General features: G+C 52.9%; 1 protein-coding gene across 6 annotated transcripts; it reads right to left on the reverse strand.

Annotated features, from left to right (window-relative positions):
• On the reverse strand, positions 1 to 26,197 carry WASF2 (WASP family member 2). Of its 6 annotated transcripts, none has more exons than XM_015883649.3 (9): positions 26,100 to 26,197; positions 14,274 to 14,427; positions 10,356 to 10,490; positions 9,690 to 9,843; positions 8,516 to 8,633; positions 7,390 to 7,520; positions 5,887 to 6,042; positions 3,678 to 4,198; positions 1 to 3,199 (listed from the first exon to the last, which is right to left on the reverse strand). In XM_015883649.3, exons 2-9 carry the CDS (start codon positions 14,401 to 14,403, stop codon positions 3,042 to 3,044), a joined length of 1,503 nt encoding a protein of 500 aa, XP_015739135.2. In that variant the 5' UTR covers positions 14,404 to 14,427; positions 26,100 to 26,197; the 3' UTR covers positions 1 to 3,041. The 6 variants fall into 6 exon arrangements, with proteins under 6 accessions (XP_015739135.2, XP_085374186.1, XP_085374185.1 ...); XM_085518060.1 differs by having other exon boundaries at positions 24,029 to 26,197; XM_085518059.1 differs by lacking the exon at positions 26,100 to 26,197 and adding an exon at positions 23,714 to 23,878.
• Between the last annotated feature and the right edge of the window lie 681 nt (positions 26,198 to 26,878).

Raw genomic sequence — 26,878 nt, forward strand, 5'->3', positions numbered from 1 at the left:
TGGATAAAGGTGGTATTTTATTCCCCAACCCCAGCACCCTGAGAGCATCGCTCCAACTCAGCTCCGCAGTGCAACCCCGGCCACACACACAGCATAGTTCTCATAAATATCTTTATGTCGTATAGGACAAATAAGGCACTTTGGAAGGGTTACAGCTCGCCTAAGACATTGGAAGCAGGAAGAGCGAGGAGTTAGTTGCTGAAATGGATTGAAATGAACGTTAATACGGTAATAAAACCCAGCGAATCCGCTTCCCTGCTTCAAGGCTTTGTTTAAAGCGATCCGAAAGGAAGGAATGAGCAGCACGGAGCTGAGATGGGGCAGCAGCACCTGCCCTGGGGATGCTCCAAGAGCCCAGCGCTGTGTGAGCCCATGGACCGCAATATCCCTGCCCTGAAATGACACGGCGCAGCTCCGGGACCATCTGGGACCTCACAGAGCCCACTGCCCCCAGTGCTCTGGGTCTGATAAGGGGAGGAGGAAGCGGTGAAGGTCATCAGACATCCATGGGGACGGGCAGAGGGTTGGCCCGTGGCTGGCAGCCCTGCTTTTGGCCATGCAGAATAAACAAGGCTCTGCTGCCATGGGGAGAGGCAAAGACAGAGCACAGGGCTGGGCCCTGCAGCGCTGCACAGCTGCTCTGCTTTGCAAAGGTTGTTGCTGGCACCTCTCCTCTGCCCCTGCTGTGCTCAGAGATACGAGGCTGGCTCGGTGGCTCTGCAGCACTGCTCACAGATGGACACCTCACACCCTTTGTCTCGCAGGGATCTCCACGCTCAGCTTTATATCTGCAATCCCTCCGCACGGGATCTTGCAGTTCTGCCTCTCACCCCGGCTCTGAAAGCAGCCCTGGGTAACAGCAGGTTTGCACAGCCAAGGCAGCATCCCCCCTGCTGCCAGCAGAGCACAGTGCAACACCTGCAGCTGCACCGCTCACCCACAGCATCCCTGTGCCATAGGTGTGGGGTGACTGCATCCCCAGCGCCCCGAGGCACAGCCATGCTGGGCTGCAAGGAACGTGGCACTTCATCGCATCTCACACGACAGAAAAACACGCTCCCCTTTCCCAACAGGGGGCCAAGTCTACTTAAGGCAATTTAAAATGAACCCAGGTTTGGCATTTGTTGAGCTCGGCTCTTCCCTGTGTGATAACGCTGTCAGCCTGGCTTAGCTCAAAGGTCTGTTTTCCCCAGGAACCTGTCTCCAAGAGCAGCCAGAGGAGGATGCTTACAGGAGGAGCAGGAAAACAGGCAGCCATTCTCCTGCAGCCCCAGCACTCATCACTTTGCATTTCCAAGTCCCTCCGCTGCACGATGGCACTCGAGGGGTTTCTTTCCCTCTTCCAGATCCTGCTCAGATGTTCCCAGCCCGCTGGGATGCCTCGCTGTGTCCTCTGCATCCTGCCCATCTACAACCACACATGGAATGGTGGAGAGCCTGCTGAAGCTCTCCTAATAGTACATAGGGCTGAGTTAGATCCCAGCCCGACCCACACCCCAGCAAAGCCCCTCCTCCCTCCAGGCCCTCATCTGCTGTGGCACGCATTAAAAATGCACCGACACACACGCGAGAAATCAGTAAGAACTCGATGGCACCAACTGAAATCATCAATCAAAGCCCCAAGAAGGGTTTGCAGCAACCCAGCAGCCTCCAGCTGGGCCTGGCATCCCAGCTATCAGCAACACAGTGATACAAGGCAAGCTGGAGAGGGAACAACAGGCCCAGGCTGGCAGAATACTTTACAATTAGAAAGGCAAAGAGGTTGGAGATTCGCTCTTAATGGTCCTGGCCCATGGCAGGCCAAGCTGTGTCTCCACAAGGCTTTGGAATGGATTTCTGTGTGATATAAAACAGCACTAACACCTGGTTCAAGTTCTCCCTTATTCCCCCTGCCTGTAGTGAGCAGCCTAGGTAGGAATAGGGTTAGCTAGGAGAAGAAATGTTCCTAACAATCAACTAATCAACTATCATAACAAAACAAAGGGAACAACACGGCTTAGGTCCAATGTAACCGATGGGCAACTCAGCTCACACCCACGACGTGGTTTTAGGCACACAAACCCTTCAATCCTGAGGTGGAAGGGAGGAGGAAGCAAGGGTAACCCCAGCCATTCCTGCAGTAGGAAAGCAGCTGTTGCAGTGGGTCCAAAAGGGGCCTGGTGCTCAGAGCAGCCCAACCCACCTCCTCCCTGCTGTAGGCACTTCTGGGCTTTGCTTTGTTTTTTAGGCACGCTCCCAGCACGAAGCGGAGCCATCAGCTCAGCTCTCCCTGCAGCAGGAAGCCACGCAGCCATCCCTGCTGCAGCTCTGCATCCCTTTGTGCAAGGCTCTCTTGTGGCAAAGCAGTCCCGGAGGTAAAAGGCAGCATTAAAAACCAGAACAAACCCCTCCTCACATTGTCCCTATGCAGCCCTACAGCCAGCAGTGCACCCTGTAGGGTGGGGGGGTTAAGTCTGGCAATACTAAGGAGGGTCAGAGGGGAAAGAATCGTGCCCTGCTGCCAAAAACTGATGATGTGACAGTGGGATGCGGCAGAGAACAGACATTTAAAGCCCATTTTCTTGCAGCACTACCAGTATTCACCGGAAAGGAAGAGCCACTAGATCAACTGCCTGCTGTTGCAATGAGGAAACTGGCTGAAAACGTCCTTCATCTGAAAGGCCACGCGGCCACAACAGGATCATCCATCTTTGCTTTAAGAATCCCTCAGGACGGAGGGGTTTTGTGTGCTCTGCCTGGTGGCAGCGAGAATCTGGAGGTTCAGTTCTCTTAGATAAGCAACCGTTCCACTCCATCCAGCCAAATCCCACCACTGCCACCCTCACTGCCCGTGAGGAGACATTAGGAAAGGCAGAGCACCAACTCCTGCCAAAGCCTGGGGGAGGGGGGAGGGATGGGGGAGATATGCTGGTGGTCGTCTGCAAACCCTTGGCACATCTTTGGTTACAGGATGAAAAGGAAACGGTGGGAGGTTTGGCCACCTGGTTCTTTAAGAAGCCGTTAACCCAGGAGGGAAGGGAAGCGAGGGGATGGGACCGTGGTTAATCCGACCACTCGTCCTCATCGAACTCTGAAGAGTCATCCTCAGAGTCGCTGTACTCCACAGCGATGCGGCGAGACAGGATGGTTGCCACGTCGTTGCCCACAACGTCCCGCTTCTCCTGCTCACGCTGCTCTTCCACCTTGCGGAGCTGGAAGCCTAATGGGAAGAAGGCAATGGAGGGGATCGTTGAAAGGCTTTGGTCACACTGAAATCCCCAAGGCAGCCATCCCTTTGATGAAATCCTCTGAGCAAGACAGCCCGTACTCTGCCAGCAAGTATTGGACACGCTATGGAATAACAGTGATGGTGAATGACAGCCAAGACAGGCTGGGTGGGCAGGTGGAATGGGAATTGAATCGTTTCTGTGCTCCTCTGAAGGGTTACACCACTGTCATTCAATCCACTTTGCAAACTTGGACCGTGGCAGTTCTGGCACTGCCGTCTCCAAGGAGCAGGCAGAGGCACACAGCCATCGCGGCCATCGTCTGGGTGGGCAGACAAGGAGAACCCACAGCAAACAACCCCCAACAGTGGGGCAGTGGCAGCCCTGCTCAGGAGGCAGCACCCACACGCTCTCACCCAGCACAAGGCGGGTATCCCATGGGCTGTGGAGGAAGCTGGAACACAATCTTACCTTGACGAATGGCTGAAAGCAAATCGCTCCTGGCATCGCTAACCGCGGGCAAGGATGACTTGGGCTTGGAGGTGGAGGTGTCTGAGGGTGGAGGCGGTGCTGGGGGCCCATCGAGGCCGCTGGAAGACAGAGGTGGGGGGCCAGGGGGTGGGGGTGGAGGAGGGGGAGGTGGTGCGCTCCCACCGCCCGGCTGGGGCAGAGGAGGGGGCTGCACGCTGCTGTATTCGGCCGCTGGAGGGGGCGGCGGTGGTGGTGGGGCAGCAAACTCGGGGTGAGGTGGGAAAGAGGGGGGAGAGGGTGGAGGGGGGGTCCCCGGGGATGGGAATCCCATGGGGGGTGGTGGAGGAGGGGTGCTGCCCATCAGTGGTGGTGGTGGAGGTGGTGCCGGAGGGGGAGCAAAGCCCGGCCTGGCCCCAGCAGGGGATCCGATGGGAGGAGCTGGTGGTGGGTGGCTTGGGCTAACCAGGCTGGATCTCTTGGTCCCTCCAGAACCAGAACCTCTTTGGTTGTCTACAGGATAGCTGTTGCAAAAGGAGGAGAGACAAATAAGGCTGTTAGCTTTGAGGTCAGACCATACAGTCTCCATGTTAATGAGAATCATGTGCGTCTGTTGCAGTCCAGACAAAACCCAACTTCCAGCTTCAGCCGGTGTTTCCACGCTCCCCGGGTTTTAGCTTTCTTGCAGGGTTTCTTTTGGCTACCACCAGCAGAACAAAGGAGAGCTTCTGGGGCCTGGCAGCGCCGCTATCATCTGTCCCATCTCCCAGGCTGACAAGAACACGAGCCATCTCACCTCCCTGCCAGGGGCCAGGCGTCACATCTGAGCTCAGAGCAGCCTCTTGGCTTGAGAGCTCCTGCAGCACTGCTAGCTGCTATCCCTCCATGCTGAGGTCAGACTTCTGACACGCCAAGCGGGGACATCTACTGTGATAAATGGCACAGGGACCGGTGGGTACGCCAGGAGAACATATGCTCTCAACACCTGCTAGGAACAGATCTCCTCACTGGATTCCGTGGCTCAGAGCTGGAGCACAGCAACCACGTCTCATAGCTCACCGTGGGGACCGAAGGGATGAGCACCCAGTGTGCTCATAGGAGAACACCGAGTTCCCATGCTATAGCAGAGAACAGTCCTACCCAGAAGAGGCTGCAGTATCCTACGTGTGTGTAAAGGAAGCCCTAAGCCGATGACATCTTGCACTGCAAGGCAGAAGAGGTTTGGTCTGCTTGCCACAAAAATGTCACAGCTTTTGGCAGCGCACAACCACTGATCCATGACAGACCATTGGAGATCAAACCTCACTGCTGGGATCCTTTAAAAACAAACCACCAAAACAAAACCAGAGAGGAGAAGATCTCTGTGGCTGGGCAGAGATCTGAGGAACTGCATAAGGCAGCTTAAGCTTCATCTGAAAGCTCATTTCTGCTCTGCCCTAGAGGAACACGCTGCAGAGTGGAGTGCTTGGTCTCCCTGACACATCAGAAGAGCCTTTTCTGCAGCACTGCTGCCTCTGGATAAGATGGAGACAAGCTAACGCAGTCCTGCCTATCAGACACACCGCCTCTAAGAGAAAACAAAAAGCTCCTCTCTCATTTCAATCCGTGTCTCCAGCCACCGCCGGACCACAGTTCTCATCTCTGGAGGTGACTGGGAGTCACCATTTCATGTGATACAAAGCAGCAGCACTGAACTTGCGCTGGGAAGGAGCCAGCTGGTGGGTCCCAGTCCTTTGCATTTTATTACATCTACATCTTCAGCGCCCACATCATGAGCCTGTCAAAAATCACAGGGCAAAAGGCAACAGCAAAGAAAACCATGAGGGAGAGAAAGTGCTTTTTGCAAAGGTCTATCAGGAATGTAAACCTGCATCTATTGGAAGAACTGTACTGGAGAAGGGGGACTGATCTGACCCATGTCATGGAGCCAGGCCATTAAACATAACCCCGCTCCTTTAGAAAGCAGAACAACTGCTTGAGCCCTGCTCCAAATCCATTCTCCCCTCCTGCCCATGAACAACAACAGCAGATGAGAAGCACAGAGAGCAGCTGTGCTGACTGCAGCTCTGCTGCTGCAGCCCCAGGCAGACAGGAGCACACAGCTTCCCATACAGCGCCCGTCAGGAAGTTCTGTGCCATCTCAGCCTGTCTCCTGTCATCCTTTTACACCACCTACTACTCCCCGGTGACAGAAGGGATCCCGTAGGCTTACCTAAATTCCACCGGGGGTGGAGGCAGGCTGTCATCTGGGAACGAAGGAGGTGGTGGCACAATAGAGTCAGTCTGCGGCGGTGGCGGGTAGCAGTTCACGTCCATGCTTTCATTGGAGCCGATGCTGCCGTTCTGATACACCATGTTAGAGGGGTACCTGAGAGAGGAAGGCGAGAACTGCATTTAAAGAGTTCAAAGTAGCATCTCCAACTCATTTTCCCCCTCGCCCACAAGAGCATTGCCTCCCGGGAGGGTTACAGCATTACAACTGTGCGGCAGTTGCACCAGTGATATTAACCAGGTGGACGGATCAACCTGCAAGGCTCAGAAATTAGGTTTCCTAGCAGGAAGGCTTTTCCCAGCACAGCTGGACCTGCCTTGAGGTGGGACCTTATCAACCACCACAACAGGACACACGGAGCAAAACCTCAAAGCAACGGTTAAAAACAACAAGTCTCCATTCCTCAATGCATCCTACATGGGGAATCACGTACGGTTTACTCTGCGTAATCCTTTTGCTGGATAATTTCCTGCTCGGTCACAATCAGAACATGATGATTTTAGCCAACAACAAGAAAAGCAAAACCACGTTTGAAGAATTTGATGATGGAATAAATAGAAGAGCACATCAGTGACAAAAGAACTACTAAAAAGATAGGATGTGCCATTAAAAGCAAGCATCCCAAGCACTGCTAAGCAAGGACTGCTGCTGCCCAGCTTTAAGGGGCTCATCTCACCATGGGGTGAGGTGCTGCAGCTGCTCCTCATGGCCATTCAAATGCCTGCATTGATGCCAGAAAACAGAGGAGCAAGGGAACGGTGCTGTTGTGCTGCTCGATTCCTCTGCTAGAAACCGAACCTGTCCTCCTATTAAAGTAAGAGCAAGTTTTATTTTTAGCTGGAGAGTGTGATTTAAAGAGAGATTTTTCTTGTATGAAAGGAAGCTGCGAGGAGCAAGCAAGCGAGAGGTGCATTGTGGGGAATTCAGTCTGCTTCCAGCCTAGCTGGTGTCAAAAGTTAAATGAATTCCCAAGCCAAAAGCACTAAAGAGAGATCTGTAGCTTGGAACACTTGGATGGGAACTGCCCCCGCTTCAACTCCAGGGCGTGAAGAGCCGGTAGTGAGATGTAACAAAGCCATCACACCACCGAGATGCCACCCCGCTCCTCAGCAGCAGCCCCAGAGCTCGGGGTGATGGAAGGGCATTGCCACGGGGTGTGCAGCCAAAGCCTTCTGTGCTGCGTGCCCGCCAGGCAGGCAGATGGGAGCAGCCGTGCTGCTGAGGCTGTTCCTGCCACCCTGTTGAAGCCGTGTGGCTCCCTGATTTATTTAGCAAATTCTAAATCCGCAGATGGATTTACTTTGGAGAATCTGATTAGTGGCAGTATCGATCCGCACTGAGCAGCGGATCTGGAGAAGCTGCAGAGCAGGGTGAACTGCATTACAATCAACGCCGCCCGCTGCCCCTTGCTGGGGAGCAGAGCCGAGCCCTGCACTTGCTTACCCAGCAGGGCCGTGTTTGTCCTTGATCTCAACGAATTCTTGCCCCATTTTCAGTTTCTCCCACTCTTCTTTCCTGGTTTTGATTTTCCGGGGGTTCACGTTTCCTCGGTTCGGATTCTCCTTTTTCTCTTTCTAGGGGAGGAAAGGGAGGAGGAATCAAACAAAAGCCTTTTTTTGCTTTAAACTCACCGGGAACAGGAAGGGATTGGATAAGACAAGAGGGCCAGGGTTTGTCATTCATTTTCCTGACTGCTGAAAGCTCCAACGTCCTCCCAGACAAAGAAGATGGAGCAGAGCAAAAGACACCACCCAGCTTCCCCAGCATGAAGGCAGGGCTCCAGCCTGGCACCACCACCTTGAGGGCAGCAAGAGCTCCATTTCCCCACATCAATTCTGCTTCTGGCCCGTGCGTCAAGGCTGCCAAACCCTACCACTGCTTTGCTGGTGTTAATGCTTTGGGTGAACCTGCCGTGAGCCTTGGTTTCTATGTTCTGACACGTCCTGGCTCCCTCCTTTGTTACTCTTTTCATATTCAGGACTTTGGTTGCCCAAACGCTAAATAAGGTACACTCAAACTGAAGCTTTTATGGTGTTACCTGGTTCAAATCCCCCAGTAACCAAACCAGGAGCTTCACCTGGTGCTTTCAGCTTGCATGGCTTTGCTAAGCCTCCCAATGGCTGCTCATTTAACTCTTCTGGCACCCCTGAATGTTTCCTCTTCCACAATAGAATTCATTGCAGCACTTGGCAAAGCACAGAGCTGGGGCAGTGGGACCTGCACTGCTTCAACCCTGAGCAGACCCCCATGCACCACCACAAGCACAAAGACTGGCACAGCCCTGCTCTGCCGGCTGCATTGGCGCCGTGTTGGAAGACAACAAATTAAACCCTCCTAACAACACAAAGAAGATGGCATTTGGAAAACCAGATTAAGGGTATCCTTGTTGTCTTCTTTTTAATTAACAACGATGAAAGTAAAGCAGATCAAAACTTCTCCGAATTGATCCCCAAAGAGCTTAAGAGAGAAAACCTCAATTTCGGAGAGTAACTTTGGAGCTCATTAACGCTTTCCACCTCCTTTCCCACCCCGCCATGCTGCTGTTGCCAGAGATCTCCCATTCCCTCACCCTGTGCTTCCTCTTCTCTTTCATAATATCCTTGGTGTCCTGGAGCATTTTCTCCTTCCAGAGGTCAAAGAAATAGGAAGGATCCGTGTAGAATTTAAGCGCCTCCTTGCCATCGTCCCTAGAACAGGGGGGAGGAAACACACACAAACAAGAGGCCAAGTCATGCAACTGTTTGCAGCCCAAAGAAAAATAAAAGCCACCAGCCCAGTCAACAGATTAAAGGGCTGCACTGAGAAGGTCAAACGCTCTGCTCTCACCTCTGTCCTCCATTCAAAAATAGGCAGCAGACCCACAGCAGCAGCCGCCTGTCCCAGCACTCCCCCTTGCCATCGCTTCCACCCTCACACACGCTCTGGATTTCAGAGCTCGGCTGCTCTGAGCAACCAGCAGGAGAGCAGCAGGTCTCTCACTCCAACTCCCACTTGTTTGTCTTGTATTTTTGGTGTGAAAAAATCTTCTCCAGCTTGGGAACCCTAAATCAGACCGGCAGCGTCCTTGAAACTCGTGTGTGCACACACACTCACTCTCCTACTTTGCAGTGCAGCTGCGTCTGGCAGAAGACAGCTGCCTCCAGCTATCTGTAATTACTTTTTACCTGTTCAGAAGATATTTATGGATGTGGGCTAAGTCTCTGCATTCTGACCCCCTTTGCTTCTACTATGGACAAGATGGAATGGCACAGCAGGAGAAGGGCTCACACAGCCCACCTAGGTCACATTGGATGTCTCAGTGCAGGCGTGGGAGGCCATGGGAAGCATCCCCAGACCTACAGGAGCCTGCTGCACCCACTGGGGTGAGAGCCACACACAGATGGATGCTCTGCAATTTGCACTGCAGCCTTCTGGAAAGAAGCCACAGGGCTACAGTGAAGCATAAGAAAAATGCATCACCTGCACAATACCTTGCGTGTTTATGCAGTGCAAGGCAAGCCTTGCCCCAAGGCGGTCACAAAAGTGACAGCAGGTAACCAAACGTATAATTTTCTAGCTATGCTCATTTGTACAGCCTCAAAAGCAAAGTTTCACGTGAGATTTCCTGGTGGATCTCCAACTCTATTTCCTATTGAAGATGGCTACTTCAGTACAGCAGGGGATGGGAAATGACCTTGGCTGGACGGGAGGAAGCAGCTTCCTCTGTAAGGGAAAAAGTGCCTATGGAGGTGTTGTGGTGTTACCTGTAAGGGGAAAGAATGTTGAGAGGTGGAGGAGTATTGCAGGTCCCATAGGTTTCAAGGACAGGCACTGGCAAAGAATCTCTGTCGAAGAGCTTCTGGTCCTGAGTTGTAGAACTTTTGAAGGCCTTCCTGGTGTTAATGCCTTGCAGGGAGACTGTAAGAAAGAGAAAAGAGCGAGTGAAGAGCAGCCTGACCCAGGCCAACAGCACTGAGGATCGAGCAGCAAACATCTGATTTCAGCTGGAGTTCTTGGCGCGCTCAGCACTCCTTAAGCTCAGGTTCCTGTTCCCACAGATCTCTCGGGAAGCCCAGCAAATCTCACACAGTGCTGTGACAAAACCTGCTGCTGTACAGACACGGCTCGAGAGCTGCCAGCGTGGTTTCAAACCCCTGCAACCAAGACTTGGGAAGTCTATGGGCACCCAACTGCTGAAGGACGAGCTTCCACATGGAGAACTGCTAACAAGGAAATCTCTCCCCAGCCAGATGGATGCTCACATGGCAGCACCGGGCTTCATTGGGAGGGATAGAACAGTCCCTCTTAGTCTAAGAGAAGACATTAACACCAACCATAGCACCATGCTCATTGTAGGGCCACAGACCAGCCGGGCTCCAAGAGAACCTTTACCACGCTTTGTCTGCAGGGACCGTGCTGCACTCCATTACCTTCCTCCTCTTTGGGATCCAGCTGAGTGACTTTGACTTGCAGGCGGTCAACTCTCTCGACAAGAACACTCATCCGGGAGGCAAAAGTGTTGGCTTGAGTGAACAGCTCTCCAAATATGTCCTCAGCAAATTTACCTGCAGTATTAAAGTGACCGTGTTACCATCACCAGCCACATCAAACCACACGCCAACTCCCACTTTGTCTTCTCAAAGAAAGAAAGAAAGAAAGAAAGAAGAATGAGCCACATCAGGGTTGGGTGCAACACCCAAAAAGACAACATTCCCTTCCACCAACACCTGACATTTCTGAGGGATCTTTGGGCCACAAAGAAACAATTGAGACGTGCTTTCAAGCCCATATTAGAGTAATGAAAAAGAGGGCTGACAACATAACAGTGGTCTGAATCCGGATGGGTCTGCAGGTCCTTTAAGATTCACTGCTGCTGTTTATTAGACAAGACAACACAGACTTTTATTGCTCTGGAGAAGCTCAAAGGCTCCCGGTCTCCAGCAGACCTGCCTCCAGGGGAACTGGCACATATTTACAAGCTCAAAGAGCTCTGGAACCAGAGAGCAGACCCAGTCCTTGATCCTAAAGCCTGAGCTATAACCGCAGACAAAAGCACTGACCCTTTTGTTCCTTCAGGTGGCAGTGTCTGAAAAATTGATGCATTCACGTTTATTCTAAATCAAAACCAAAAGGGAACTTCTCCAACAGGAATATTCTCTCTGTAACAGCTTGGCTTGCCCAGTGAGCTGCGATGACAAACATCATCCATCGTTTGGATGGTGAGAGCGCCTCGGGGCTTGGACCAGGAGCCTGCTGCACCACTTACAAGCCTAACAAAAAGAAGCCCCCCATCCTGAAGAGTTTAAAATCTACATATGCAAGGAGAGATGACCACGGGTGAACAGAGATGGGTGAACTGACAGAATAAGAAGCTAAAAGGAGCACTGTCCTTAATGCTCTGCTCTCCAGCATAACCTGAGGGTGGGAACCACCCCACATGCAGAGGACAGCACTGATGGGGTGGGAACAGACTTGGCACTGACAGCAGCCAGACCCACTGAGTTCCCATTGATGGGAAACATTTCCAGGCACGGCTGCTGAGCACGAGGCTGCTCCTAACGAGCCGTCTGGTTCTGTAAGTGCATCATCACACGGTCAGCAGTTTGTTCTGGAATCTGTTAGTCCCAGAGATCCTCTCCGACATTCAGGGAAGGATAAGCAGTGGGAAGGCCGACTTTAACAGCAATGCTGGAAAATGTGGCTGTCTGCAGCGAGTCACAGGGGAAAAATCCCCTCCACGAGGCACAGCAATGGCAGCTGGTAGTGCCTGTGCAAAGCCTTCCAGCAGGGCTGAGCTGACACCCATAGCAGAGGTTGCTCATTCCCCCCCTGTTATCAGTGACTCGTTCTCAATGCCACGCAGTTCTCCTTACACCGCCAAGCACGGAGAACGAGGCAGGTTAAAAATCAACCTCCCCCACCCTTTCTGGTGGCAGTGCCAGCTCCAAGTGCCTGCAGAAGGTAAAAGCTGGATGTGAACTGCAGCTGACCTCCCTCGGCTCACCTGGACAGCACTGACTCCACGTATGCTCTGCTAACAAGCCCAGCCAGCTCTCCCCAACCTCATGGGGAAGACTGCAGCCATGGAGACCCAAGGGCTGGATTGCACTCACTGCAGCCAGGTTTCACCAAGCACTTTGTGCTCACCATCAGCACCAGCTCTCCTGTTTGACCAAAGGAAGTGAACACTTACCTACGTGATCATTTGTTGCCCCTCCCAGCAACAGCCCACAGAGCTGTAATTTGGTTCTGCGTTAATGAGAACCGAGAATCAGTTCCAAATCTCACCAGGAACTGCAACGAGTAGAAGGGAAGATACCAAGTTTGTGGTGCTGAGCTGCATGTTTCAAGCACAAAGAGCACTGCACGTGGTGTCCTTAGCCCCGTAAGCAGCAGGGATGGTTGGTGTTCCCTCACCTGTCTAAGTGCATCAGTCCTGAGTTACCATTCAGGATCTGGCATACGCTTCAGTGCTCCACGTGCAGTTTTAGATGGGAAAAGGCAGAGATTCATTTTTGGTCTCATTACTTTGACTGTTGCAAAAGTGCAACTCACAATCAGAATGATCTCTGTCACGCACTGGCAGGAAGACAGGCGGTGTGATTCAATAGGTCTCTCCATCTTTAGCTCGTGCATTCCATAGCACTGCACAGCCGGCTTATACAGAGCGCTACCAGCTGTGATAGTAACGAAGGGTAAACTCACTGGAATATGAAAGTTTGACAAGATTTATGTTTGCATCTTTGTAAAGAGACTGTGGTGCAGCAGGCATGGCTGATTATTCACTTGACAGAGCTGTCACAGCCTACTGAACCTGCTTCGCATTCCCTCAGTGCTCAGCGTACGAAGGAGGAGTGGATTTCTTCCTCCAAAGTAAGAGAGGTAAAGGAGGGGGGCAGGACTTTGGTCAGCTGGCTGCGAGTGCTGTGCAGCACTGAGTCTAAATAGCTTCATTTAAAGCACCGCTGACCACAGGGATGCGGATAAGGGATGGTGCTCATTATCCCCCCCACATGCCCTGCTCTCCTCCAGGTACCTGGCTGCATGTAGCTCCCTCCCTGCACCACGCAGATATCACAGGGCACCTTCCTAGCAAAGGAGCCTGGCTGCAATGTGGCTCCCAGTGCTTCGCTGTGTCCAGCTGAGGCAGCCATGGAGAAGTTTTGAATATCTGAGCTGTGCAAAGACGGCCTAAATCTGCAGGATCTCACCAGGGCTCTGTCACACTAACCCGCTGCATGCCTTTGGACTGGGATTAGCTTTCTCTGCAGCTGAGATCTGCACAGCTTTACTGCCTCCTTCCTCCTCATTTCACATGCACGAGATGGATTCTCCTCGCATTCCACAACCATCTTGGCTACCAGAGCCACCAAACGACCAACAGGGGTCAGTGGGATGTGAGCGGATGGACGGGTCCTGCCCATGCAGTGACATTTCCACAGCCCAAAACAGAACGTGACACCGACTGGCAGCCATCACAGGCCCCGATTTCAGTTGCAGCCATGGCTTTCACTGCTGGAAAGAGGCTGTAGCTGAGGCTTTCCTGCCACACGAGGCAAGGGCCTTACATTGCAGAGCAAGCACAAGTGCTCGCAGACACCACCAATAAGCTCAACAATACGAGTTGGATTCTCATAGTCTCGCTTCAAGGGCAGAGGCGGCTAATCAGAAGCCAGAGCATTTCAAGAGAGGACGGAGCCATCCCACAGAGACCACCATTAACTCTTCTCTCCTCCCATGCCATGCAGGCCCATGTTTTCCCTATAGCCTTTCCCAGGCTATGGGGCAGCTCACCGGAGAGCTGAGCTCGGTGCTGCCGTCTGTGTGAGCAGCCCTGAGCCCCCTGTGCTCCAAAGGCAATGCTTGGGGACTTTGGGTCTTCCAAGGTAGCACACAGCAGGGGCCAACAGGCTGCTTCTGCACGGGCGCTTTAATTATCCTTCATTAAAAAGAAGACTACTTACACACCATAGCTTCGGCACAGTCAAGCTCCATTTAGTAGCGCACGCAATTAGAGGCACATTCTCTGACACAAGATCCTGGCTGCTCCGAGAGCCTCCCATTTTACAAGGCTGAGTTGTGCTCCATCCTTCCATCTGCAGCTTTGCTGCAGCCTCGCACACACGCACGCACACACATGCGCACACCCCCTCCCCAGTTTCTTCTAGCTGGGGAAGGCGGTGGGACCAGGGATATGAAATTAGCATCGCATTTCTTTAGGAAAACATTTTAGCATTACCCGGGGAAGGCAGATGGGGGAGAAATAGGAACACAAGAGTAGAAAGGGAGCTAAATAAAGAGCACTAGCGACTCCTGAGGGCAACGCGCAGGCTCGCCATGGTACTCACTCAGGCTGCCCAGCTGTCGAATGACATTTGCCAGGGTGATGTTGGTCATGCATTCCAGCTCGCTTCGAACGCTAGGCAACGTCTGACGGCACAGGTGCCTTGGCTCAATGTTCCTCGTTACTAACGGCATGGTGGACCTGCTTCAGGCGCTGTTCTGAAAGATGAAAAACAACCCAAAAAAGAAACAGGAAAGGATTACTCAACCGCAAATTCCAGGCACACCAGAGCCGTGGTGTTCGTTTTTCCTGCTCTCAAATGGCTTTATTTATAAGCCTCCTTTCCCCCTCCCTTCCCCGACCTTATAATACTGGTCCTTCAGAAATAAAGATCCCGCTGTTCTGTGACTCGGTGACAGCACAGTCCCACCAGCTCAGGTATGGAGGCAGACATGGAAAACTACCCAGCTTCACCCACACATGAGGTGCTGCCGGCATCGCCGTCACCATTCCCTTCCTACCCATCCGCAGCCTCCTTCCTTCCCTGCTCACACACAGCATCAAGCCTTAAAACCCTCCTTCAGGAACACGTTCAGCTGGACACGGATGGCTTTGCTTCGTGGAGGGCAGGAGGTTGGGGGGGGGAACAAAGCACGGCTCCTCCTGCAGCGGCTCTGCTGGAACAACAGGAAGCGCTCGCAGCTGACCAGGAAACTTTGTGCTGGCTGCTCCTCATCCTGCAGGCTGCACCCTCAGGAAATGCCCCAGGGCTCACGTTTACACTGAGCCATTGTTATTGTGCTGGGGCAGTTTAACCGTCAAGGAACCCAAAGTAAAGGAACCCGAAGTGAAGGAACCCTAAGCAGGACCAAGAGCTTTACAGCTGCTCAGCCCTACCAAGGGACTAAACTCTCCTTTGCCAACAGGCCGAAGCGTCCAAGCAACGAACATCCCTCTTGTAATGTCTGCCCCTGTAATGATGCCCTGTTGGTAAGCAGAGCTCGGAGCACAGGCCTGAAACCTTCGAAACTCAGGGAAAGCAAATCCAGCCCAAGTCAGTGATTAATTTAGAAGGGGAAAGAATCGCTTTTCTAGGTCAGCTGAGGAGCAGCCCAAGAGAAGCAGCCAGCTCCCATGTGATAGGCATGCTGAGCTGCAAGGGCTGGGTGTAAAAATAAAACAGGAAGCTAACAGCTTGGGGAACATGGCTTCCTGTCACCAACAGCAAAAAAGCAAGAACCATAAAAAATCAGCTGTTTGCTCTTGACTTTGAGCCACCCTTTGATAGTCTCTGTGGCAGCTGGCAGCTTATCTTTGAGGTCCAGGAGTCCTTCCTGGATGCTTTTCTATCAGGGTGTTAAGAGGAAGAAGTGGGCATTATCCCTCCTAATTACCTCACGAGCCAGATTTTGAATTGCTAAATGTGACCCATTAAGGCAGAGGAGTTGGAGTGCTGCAGCGCTGGGCTATCTCCTGGCCCAGCAGATGGAGGATGCCATTTTGAGCCAGGCACTGCGAGCACACAGCCCTGCACCAGGGACAGGGCCCCAAACCATAAACCTCGGAGCAGAAGGGAGCAGGGTTTGACGCCAGGTAAATAAAAGCTGAGCTTCTCCAAGGACTGAGGTCTGTGCTGCTCTTCGCCGTGTCCAAGCGCTGCAGCAGCCACTGTAACTGCTGAGATATATAAAGAACAGGGTGAACCAAGGAAGGACTCTGACCTTCGCTTCCAAACACCCCGTGTTTTATTGATTACAGCCCAAGCCCTGCAATCTTTTGCCAGCTTTAGCGCTTCAAGCCAGACAAAGTTTCCCAGCTCCCCCCAGACTGCAGTCTGCAGCTCTCATAAACAAGGCAGCATTTGCAGGCTGCCTGCATCCAGCTTCTCCCTCGTGCTCCCCAGGGCTCGGTGGGATCTGCAGAGCCGGGACAGACACCAAGACTGGGTTGGATGGGAGAGATGCATATGGAATAAAGGGAAGCAAAATAAACCACCAGCACAAAGAACAACCACAAAAGATGGTAGGTGTGCTGGGTCAGAGAGGAGCACTCATTGCTGCATGTAGAAGAGGGCAGAAAGATGGACTACCACCCCCAGATACCCCTGCAGAAACACCAGCCTGAAATACACCTATACCTTGTCTATACCCTTTCCCTACCCAAAAGGGTTTGGCTTCAAAGCCTGTTCTGCAACTCAAGGCAATGAGTAGCGGTGCAAATCGCCTCTTTACAACTGCACTGCACAACTCCGGCACCAATCTGCACCGGTGCAAGACAGCCAGCAGCGATAAGGGCTAAGAAAAAACACTCCCTTTATAGCCTGGCTCATCCTTGCAGCCACCCCCTCCCTCCCAGCACAGCCTGCCACACTCCACTGCAGAATCAAGACTTTCACCTTTGTGATGGCTCCGACAGCACAGCACGGCAGCGCTGCTTCTTCCCAAGGCAACAGGGCCGGCCCTGCTGCCCCTAACCCCAGCCAGGAGCAGCAGTGAGACGTGAAGGCATTAATCCTGCAGAGCAATGGAGATGAGCGAGGCAGGAAGGATGGGGTGGCAGCAGGCAGACAGCCCTGTGCTCCTGCAGCAGTGATGGGATGAGAGGCACTGAAAGCAACACTCCATGACCTCTTGTCTTTGAGATTTACAGCACAGACAGAGGAAATCTGGGACCCACAGAACCAGTAATAACAGCAGGGCCCCCACAAGAAGGCACTGCCCTGGTGGACATCCCTTTTCTCCATCCATGGTGGGGAGCTGCAGAGATAACAGCTAATGGGCTCCTGTAAAACCTTCATGCCTCACGAGTAGGTGGGACAAAGATTAATAGTCTTGGATTGGAAAAGAAGTGGCGTATTTTGAAAGCAGCAGCCGGGAGGGGCAGGAAATAAAGCGTGGAGAAGGGAGAAGGTCTGAGAGCAGAGAGAGAAGGAGGAAGCTGAATGCAGGAGACAGCACGAGGTGTGCGGCTGGGGGCAGGGGAGGGACACAGGAACAAGGAAGGGACAGACAGAAAAACAGCTTGCCAGGAGGTTCTTGCTTTTCTCCTTTAAAAGAGTCATTAAGAAGCTGAGTGACAGCACGCTACCAGCAAGGGCCATCCAGAGCTGCTCTGCTTTCCGTAGTCAGGGCATGACAGCACAGCAGTTTTCCACCCCAGCCAGCCAGAGTGGCCAGCAGGCATTAGTCACTGTCACGTAACCACTGCAGACCGGGTATTAGAACTAAATCCTACCATTCAGGAGCGAGTCGAATGAACTGCGAGGCCAATAATAATAATTAATAATAATAAAGCAACACTTATCTTTTGGGGTAAAGACGAGCCTTTCCATTCGCTCGTTAATGCTGAGGATCTGGTTTGTTGTCATGTTTGGGGTGCAAACAGCACCTCCCCAACCTTGCTGCAAGCAGGGAGGACATGGAGTGTGGTACAAGTGAAACATGACTGTCTGCAACAGCTTTGGAATGAATATGGAGGGGGGAAAGAAAAGCAAGGCATCAAAGTGAAGGCAGCTCGAGCTGGGAGTGAGGAAGCAGAGTGGAAGGGAATGGTGCTGGTGCTGCTCCTGTGCCAGATCCACCAACACTGCTGCACCCACAGATGCTCAAAATGCCCGTCCTGCCACCCGCTGTGCTGCTCTGCAATAAGAAGGAAGGGTTTTCTCCAGTTAATCAATGTTTTTTCTCTCTGTTTAGAAGCGAAACATCCCTACCTGCTCTGGGCAAGCATTTCTTCTCCAGTCTCCAAGCCACGACCTGAATCACACAATGCTCCGAGCCTTGTTATGACAGCACTGCCTAAAAGCCAAAGCACCCAGAGCCCAGCTCTGCCCTGAGCTTTCCCCTTGGCCTCCCCCCACATCCAGCAGGAACTGCCAGCATTCCTCATCCTTCCCCTCTCCCCCAAAGCGCTCACACACACATTGCTGAGCACTGTGCTGCTCACAGCCCTCAGCCAGCCTGGAAAGTTTGCTGAGCACAAGATCCCTGCTCCTACATTCCTAGCAATCTTCCAGCCACAACAGGCACCTCATCATCCTCCCCTCAGCACCTGTGCTGCATGCATGAAGCCTTTGGCCTCTTTGCATTGCTGCAGGAGAGCAGGATTTATGCACATTGCTGCCTAGCTGAGTCCTGGTGCCCTGCACAGCAAGCAGGAATGCCTCGCTCAATGCATTTTAACACCTTGCTCAATGCATTTTAAGTGCACTCTGAGTGTGGCAGTGGTTCCTGCAAACACTCTTGGGGTGCTGGGGAACAAGTGTGGCAAAGCACAGGGCCAGGAAAGGGAAAACAACACCTTGCCGTGCAGTTTGTGCTCCTCCTAATCCAGCGCTTTGAGGGAAGCACAAGGTACATTGAAGACAAGCATGCTGCTGTAGGGTTTCTCATTGACTGCTCTCCCCAGGAGCTCGGCTGGAGCAGATCACACAGGAATCCTGGCTCTGGATTAGAATCAAGCACAATTGGTTTGCTTCGCACACGAGCCGCCGCTCTCTAAAGCCCTCGCACAAAGCCACGTCTTATTGACTAGTTTTAATACAGAGGGCTGGCACAGTGAAATTGGACCATTGTTAGAAACAATAAAGGAGACAGACTTTGATTACAAGTATTGGGGAGCGATACAGGGATGGTTTAGGATTGAGCATTTGCTTTCCAACGCGAGTTCTGTCGACTGCAAACAGCAGCTCAGAGCAAATAGTCCTTAACAAGCAGTTTGGAGACGAGCAGAAAACAGCAGCGCACAGCAAGAGGGGAGCTGCTGTCTGCAGCCAGCACGGGCAGCACAGCAGTGCAGGGCTGCAAGGTGAGATGTGTGTGCGGTGCACACAAAGAGCTGTAAATAACAGCCCAGCTCAATGCAGAGACCTGGCAATGCTCCCCTTGCTGGTATCTGACCGGCCAGCATAGTGATAGTGGGAGTCACCTGGGTAATGCCCTGCTCAATGTGACACAGCACCCCTCAATAAGGGACCATCTGCAGATAAATCTGGACCCCGGCAGTGATATCATCTGTCACAGTGTCACAAAGCTCCCAGGGAGGATAGAGCCCAGGTTTGGAGAAGGGGAGGAATACAGAGCTCGGGTTTTGGGGTCCATGGGGTGAGTGGTCACCATGCACACAGTGGGGCTCATAATAGCCACAGCCTGGATACGAGCGGGCAGTGAGGGCAAGCACAGCAAGTGCCTTGGAGAGAGCCTTGCAGAGTGCCCATGGGGGGACAGGCTGCAGCAGCAGGCTGGGGAATGAGGGAGGAAGGAGCTAATCAGATCTGAAATTCCCATCAGTATGAAATGAGACTTAACTCAGGAGCTTGCCAACGCAGCCTGACTGTTCTTTCTAATGTCTGTGACAACTCTGCCTCAAATTTCAAGCTCCTCTCAGCAGTAACTACTCCCCCATGCAGCTGTAATGGCCAGAAAGAGACCGGCTTTTATGTAACCCCAAAAGGCGAGCAGAAAGGGAAGCAGCAGCCACACACACACACACACACACACACACAGAGCAGAAGGCTGTGCTGAACGCTCAGGGCGATATCCAGGCTCACAATGCAGCCACACAGAAGTGGGATGCAGCAATCAGAGCTTCCACACTCGGAGAGAGACCCAGCAATCAGTGCTGCATCCGAGCAATAGGGAGCGAAATTACAGAGCAAACTGCCACGCGATGCCACAAACCCCATCCTGCCAGCTGGAACAAGTATTTCATTCCCAAAACCACGTCACGGGCTCATCTGGCATTAAGGGCCCAGCACTCAGCAGTGAGGGGCAGCTGCAGGGCTGCTTCTTTTCTCAGTGCTCTTTTCTCCCTGGGAGCTGGATGGGTAAATCCCCACCATCTCCTACCACTGCAGTGCATGGGCTGCTGCCATTCCCAAAGCAGGATGTACCCAATGCATGGCTTCTCCCTGCCATGTGCTACCAACCCACCCCAACAACCCTGGGATGCAAAGAACCATCTGGGCAATGGCACGAGGCAGGAGCAGCACCGCACACTCTTCCAGGGTCACATTCTGCCATTGGGAAGCATCAGCTCTGCTCTCACATCGTAACAGCATTGTACAGCACGCCATGCAGCCCCCGGGGCAACCAACAGCCACGGTGCTTTGCTGGATATAGGGGCTGGTTGGGTGCTGGGGAACACACAGCCCTCCTTCACCCCCCCCATAGCAAGCAGAGCCAGCTGGCTGACCTCAACATTGCTCACCAAGCTGTTGTCCTCATGGATGCTTTCATTCCTTCAGCTGACCAATGTGTTAAACAAAGAAGGGCACCCAGTGCTCCCATCAATGCCCACAGTGGGGCATGGGCAGAACAAACACATGGAAATGGAAGTGCAGGAGAGATGTGGCAAGAGAAAGGCAGTTGGGTTCAATTAAAGAGAGCTGTCAGAGATCTCATTCTCGGAATACGGAACTATTGATTAAACAGGAATTAAAGCTCAGAAACAGAAAGGTTTCAAGGTCTTTGCTGGGAGGATACACATCAGGAGGGAGATGGGGCTCCTATAGCATGCACTGCTCCGGCCTCACTGCCTCCTAGGAAACAGGAGCAGCAATAGGAGCACTGCACTCCACATTAAACATAGGAGTGATCTGCCAAGGACACAAAGCAGCAATACAGCCTCAATCAACAGGTAGCTCTAGGCCAGAGGAGCCCCTATGAGGTGCTCAGTTACCCCAGCAGCCATCTGCAAACACCAAATGCATTTCAGCCTTCTCTCTCAGCAGACAAACCCCATGTCATCCCCGCTCCTTTAACTCAGCTCTTTGGGTTAACGAAGGAGTGCAGGAACAACCCGGTTCCAAGTGTTTTCTATACAGCTCAACTGCTCTTTCAGTTTCCACTCACGCCTGGATAATTATATCCCAGCTCCGAGTGCCCCCACCCTTCTGCTGCACTTGGGGAATACAGCAAAGATAAGTCTTTTCTTAATTATTAAATGTAAATAGCTCATTAAATATAATCCAATTACTTTAATTGTAAGAAAAAGGAAGTAATTACAATATGTACACGCATTCTTGCCTGAACGGTTGGAAATATCTTCGACGAATCTTTGCAGCATTAATATTTTAAGTTAACCTTTGACATGAGCAAAAATAAAGAGAGGCCCTGGTGCTCTATAGGAGTGTTGTGTGTGTGCTGGGAGTTCTGGTGTGAAACCCCAAACTAAAACAACAGCAACTGGACAGCCTGGAGCAGCCCAGTTCAATGAGCTTGCAAAAAGCACCTTTGTAATGTTACAGGACACGTGAAGGGGTTTTTGGCTGCAGGAGGCAGAAGTGTTGTGTGTGATGCTGCACTCAGAGCCCTCACGGGGTTGTTGGGTGGAAGGGATGGAGAGATGGAGGCAGGAGATGGAGGGAGGGCAATGAGAGCAGCCACTGCTGGGGGTGTGATGGGGAGATGAGGCCCCAAACCCTAATGCCAGGGTTCCATTTCCCCACTCCAATGGCTGCTCCAGCAGGGATAGGGCTGCTTACCTGGGTACCACCACCTGCACTTGGGATGTGGGGATGTTGGGACAGCCTGAACAACAGCCCTGTAGCCATCACTGCTTCCATGCTGTGTTCCAGGCCTCATCTCATGCAACCTGTGCAACCCTGGGCTCTGCCTCAGCCCCAAACTATTGCAAAGAGTTGGAAACCATCCCTTTATCGAGCTGATCTTTGTTGCAGAGACGAGGCTGCATAAGGGATGCTGAAGACGCAAGTCTTTCTATCACAGCTCTGTGATAAGCTGCTTTATGGAGCCCTCCAACTGAAGGCAGACCCTACACGTAGCCTTGATACATTCACCCTCAATAGCAACCAAAGGGCCATTCCATGCACGCTGTGCATCTCCAGCTCCACCTGCAAAGGGATGCGGCCGCTACAGCAGGTAAAGGTTTGCCACGAGCAGTGCTCAGAGCCAGACACAGCCATTGGCTCAGCAGCTGTTGCCACTGAAAGAACAGGATCTGGGTGTGTGTGTGTGGGGGGGTTTGTTGCAGCTGCAAGGCCAAACCCCTCCACGTGAGCTGGCTCTTCCTATGCACAAAAGCAGGGTGTCTGAAAGGGAACTCCTTCCACTCCAGCAAGCACTCAGCACACCGTGCAGGGATGCAGGGCTAAGGGGTGGTCGGGGAACTTTCACCCAGCCATTCAGCCAGGCCGCCGTTCCCCCTCCCTCTCAATTAAATCCCATTTTTTGCACTCCATGCATGAAGCTCGGCTCCGCCGATACAGCAGATATTGTGGCTGATAGCCTCCTCTGAATGCCACTTCAAGCCCTCCAGCACGGAGCCGCCTGAAAGCAAAGCATCATTCATTCTTTGAGCAGCAGAAAAAGACTTTGGCCGCGCGCGGGCTTGAAGCGAGGCTCTCAGAAGGAAGGAAAGGGCAGCCAATGAAAGAGGAAACGAGAAATTAAAGCCACGTTCAATCTTATTAGCGGTGATAGCAGAGGTCAACAAAGAGCTCTGCAGGGATGGGGGCAGGTTTAGGCTCCCATGCAGTGATACGGACCAGCCTGGCTGTTGCATAGGGAAGCTGCATTGAGCCAGATGGAAGGGCGAGGGCTGCAGGCATTACCTCATGTATGCTAACAGCATTGGGCCAGGAGGAACCTTCCCCCTCCTCCTCCTCCTCCATCTGAAACGTTTTCTCTCTCTCTGGGGATTTCCAGCATCTTAGAAGCGAATCCTCTTTGAAGCACCGCAAAGTGGCGTTGCTCATCATTGCCGTAATGATAGTAAATAAGCTCCAGTATTTTGTTGAGCCTTTTCCTTCTGCTTTACAAACAAAAGGTCAGAGTCATTAGCCCGGTTTGATGAGGAGGAATGGGAGCTGGCAAGGTTGCTCCGGAATATGGCAGGAAACAGCGAGCAAACAGGACATAGAGCCGACACCAAGAGCCCAGTGCTGGGGATGTGGACCTGTAAGGTGGGCACAAAGCAACAGTCCTCATGTGGGTCAATGCTCTGCAGTGCCTGAGCAGAACACTGAGGTTGATGCATGGGAAGGACCTGGGAGGAGAAAATCCTGCTGACCAGGAAAGCAACCCATGCCTGAACCAGGACCAGGCCTCGTTCCAACCCTGTGCACAAGCTCCTGCTCACGTTGTGCCCTTTGCAGTGTGAAACTCCTCGCAGAGGAAACGCACGTTGCCCTGATTGCACAGGGTTACAGAAATACAAAGGAAGTGCAAAATGCCACCAAGGTGGTTCTGCTCTGAGCGAGCATTTGCTTATTACCCGGCAGCCACCTCCACAGCATTTATAAATACCCCAAATATTTAAAGAAACGTTCATCTGCTGTAACCAAGGGCCTGATCTCACAAATATTTACCCTCGTGCAGCTGCTATAGACGCACAGCTCCTTCCTAGGGCTCCCATAGGACGGACCACGGTCACACAGCTGCATCACCCAGGGCTAAGCACCACCAAACCAAAGCCAAAAGAGAAACCATGCACTGAGAACGAGCCTGGAAAGCTTAGAGAGAGCAACAAGGATCAAAGCAGCACCTCGCACTTGTAGGATCCTTATTACAGCCCATCAGGAAACCTCATTTGGTGGCAGCGTTAATCTTCACCTTTGGTCACCCATCATCGCTTAAAAAAAGCTGGATTTCCAGACGTAACCGCGAGCACATGAAGCAATCAGTGCAGCCTGAACCCCTCCGCCCACGCTCTGTGATTATCTAAGCTTTGTGAATGAAATCAGCTTTTCCTAGACCAGCCCAGAAGAATGAGATCCATCCCAAATATGCTGAGAAACTGGGCTGGCAGTTATCACAGGGCTTCTATTATTCATCATGAATCACCACTGCCTGCAAATACCTTCTGAACCGCGACTCCGAAAGGCACCGTTCTGCTCAGTGTGCTGTGTTACTCACTAAGGAACCAGCCTTACCTAAAGAACACACAGATAAAGCAAGAAGCACGGGTGAGCCCATGGGCCAAGGGGACGAGACGCATCCTGCTGCCCCTCTGGGTTCATAGGGTCACCCAGTCCCAACCCCCTGCTGCGTGCAGGGTCACCAACCAGCAGCCCAGGCTGCCCAGAGCCACATCCAGCCTTGAATGCCTGCAGGGATGGAGCATCCACAGCCTCCTTGGGCAACCTGTGCCAGTCAACACCACCCTCTGGGTGCAAATCTTCCTCCCAATATCAACCTAAACTTCCCATCGCCAACACAGGGTGAAGTGGCAGCAGTGCTGCATTCGATCCCTGCAGTCACCAACCTTTCCTATCACCAAACACCAGGGTTAGGTGGCCTTTAAAGCACAGGCAACACTCTCCCCTCCAAACTCTGGCAATGGAAAGCAAACAAAAGCATTCTGCTCACTGCACCCCAGCTCTGGGATCAAGCTTGTCCTTGGCTGTGATTGCAAGCAGACCGTCAGAGCTGCTCTTATCAACGCACTGCCTGTGCTTTCAGTGGGTAGATGTTAGCTTTGGTTTGCTTTTAACTAAGCTTTGGATGAAACTCCATCAGTTTGGATGACAAAAATCCCACTCGAGGTCATTGTGAGGCAAAGCAGAGCGAGAAGTGCCTCTGTGCAGCACTTCATAGCAACCCATTCTGCAGACATCTCACAGCCATGGAAAGCAAAACCATCCCCCTCCTCATGTGACCGAGCTCACACACTCCACTACTTCCCACAAAGTAATGCTGTGCATCAGCTCTGCCATAGGGAAGCTCACACACATACAAAACTGGCTTGTTACGTCCTTTGCTCCCAACTTTTCCACTCTCACAAGTCCTATGGAAGGACACATGAGTGTGAGGGTGTGTAAAGCACAGCCCTGCGTGAAGCAGGTGGATTTAACACAGCTTTATTATCACTGATCTTATTTCACATCCACTAATGGCTTGATGTTAATGGACAAATGAAGCTCCTGGAAGCCAACGTGGTGTTTAGAAGCAGGTATTTGTTACAGCTGGACAGGCCTGATCTCTTAACCCACACTCTGGTCAATGGGAAGGCACACAGCCCTGCTGCTGCCGCTAATGAAAGCAGAACAGCAGTGAGCAAATGTGAAACTTACAGAGGGGGGATAAGCAGAAGAAAGTCTCTGGGGTCAAACAACATCTCAGAGGGAAGAGCTGCCATCCCTTCCCTTTCACCACAGGGCATCTGCTGTCTGTACCCCAAAGGAGCAGCTCCAACACAAGCCTTAAATGCCAGTGAGCTGCAGCCCTGAGGCCATTCCGCACCAACTTATTCCTTCCCTGAGAGGAGCAAGGGCTGAGGTCACAGCTGGGTCAGTGCTTCTGCCCAACCTTCCCCTCTAGATCCCGTTGTGCCCAGAGCCTAAAGGAGGGCATTTCCAACACACCGTGTGGGTAAGGGGGGGTCACCGTGTGTTAAAGGGGCTCCCATAGATCTCTATAGCACAAGCACGGAGGGAGGGGCACACGGGGAGCTCTGGGGCAGCAGCTGGGCACCCAGCACGGCTCTGACATGGGAAAAGCCAGGCAGGCTTCTCACATACACCCATGTAAAGCCATACAGCACAACCCCGGCACAGGAGGGAGCCCAGCACCACCACCAGCAGCACCCAACCCCCTGACCACCCCCCAGGCCTCGTTCCCGTTCCCACCCCGCTCCCCATCGCGGCCTGCACGCAGCCCCACGCTCAGCCCCGTCCTCCCCCATCCCGGCCCTGCCCAGCCCCCTCCCCCCGCCCCGTCCCGCTGCTCCGGCCGGTGCCGTTCGGGTCGGAGCGGTTCGTCGCGGTGAGGCCTATGGATCACAATGTGGCAGGAAGCGCTGACCGCCTCAATCCCACAGCTCACTATTTAGCAAAGGCCCAGCGGCCCAGCACAACGCCTCTGCCGCTCTCCTGTGGGTCTTTACGGCCTCATAAGGCCCGACAGCCGCCTCTCCCCCCTGTCGCACTCACCCCGCTCCGGTGCTGCTCTCTCCGGCCCCCCGGGCTCCTTATCACCAGGGCGGCCCAGCCCGCCCGGCCGCCATTCCACAGCTCCCCCTCCCTGCCCTGACCGGGCCTCACCCCGCCTCCTCCAGGCCGCCGGCCCGCGCCGCCATTGGCTCACCGCCCAGCCATACGGCCACGCTATTGGCTGAATGCTGCTGTCAATCAAAGCCGCCCTGCGCTACTTACGTACGAAAGTGGAGCAGGAGAGGAACCCCACCCAAGGAGCTGCGCAAAGAGAGTAAACAGGGCGGAATGTACCACGGGGAGGAGTGAACAGGGGGGTACGGGCAACTTTGGGATGATTCCCCGCTACACAAGGGACGGTCTCCACACCACGACCAGCTACATCACCTTCAAAACAAATCTCTGTGTTCTACATAGCGACATCACGGCAAAACTTCGTGCAGCTTTGGAATAAAAACGTCTCTATTCCACCCTTCCCCCCCCCCCCCCCCGCCTCTTCCCAGAGTCCTCACTTGGGTGTTGCCTTTCGCCTCTATGGTCTGACGGCCGGGGAGGAAAGTTCCACCTGGGGGAGTGGGGGTGTCATGTCAGGGGGGGCCAGGCACTGTGCAGGCCCTATATGCACTATGAAGGCCCTATATGCACTATGAAGACCCTATATACACTATGAAGGCCCTATATGTGCTATGAAGGCCCTATGCACTATGTAGGCCCTATACACTATGTAGGCCCTATATGCACTATGAAGGCCCTATACACTATGAAGACCCTATATGTGC

This window comes from Coturnix japonica, chromosome 17 (genome assembly GCF_054131305.1).
Source record: "Coturnix japonica strain WE chromosome 17, WE-NBRP24, whole genome shotgun sequence".
Taxonomy (NCBI): domain Eukaryota; kingdom Metazoa; phylum Chordata; class Aves; order Galliformes; family Phasianidae; genus Coturnix; species Coturnix japonica.

Bases quoted from the DNA above. Each gene is read 5' to 3' on its own strand.
- WASF2 (XM_015883649.3), bottom strand. From the start codon at position 14,403: ATGCCGTTAGTAACGAGGAACATTGAGCCAAGGCACCTGTGCCGTCAG. The intron at 10,491-14,273 runs GTGAGTACCATG...TTAATACTGCAG, and splicing joins TCGACAGCTGGGCAGCCTGA to GTAAATTTGCTGAGGACATA. The intron at 6,043-7,389 runs GTAAGCAAGTGC...TTCCTCTCTCAG, and splicing joins GACAAACACGGCCCTGCTGG to GTACCCCTCTAACATGGTGT.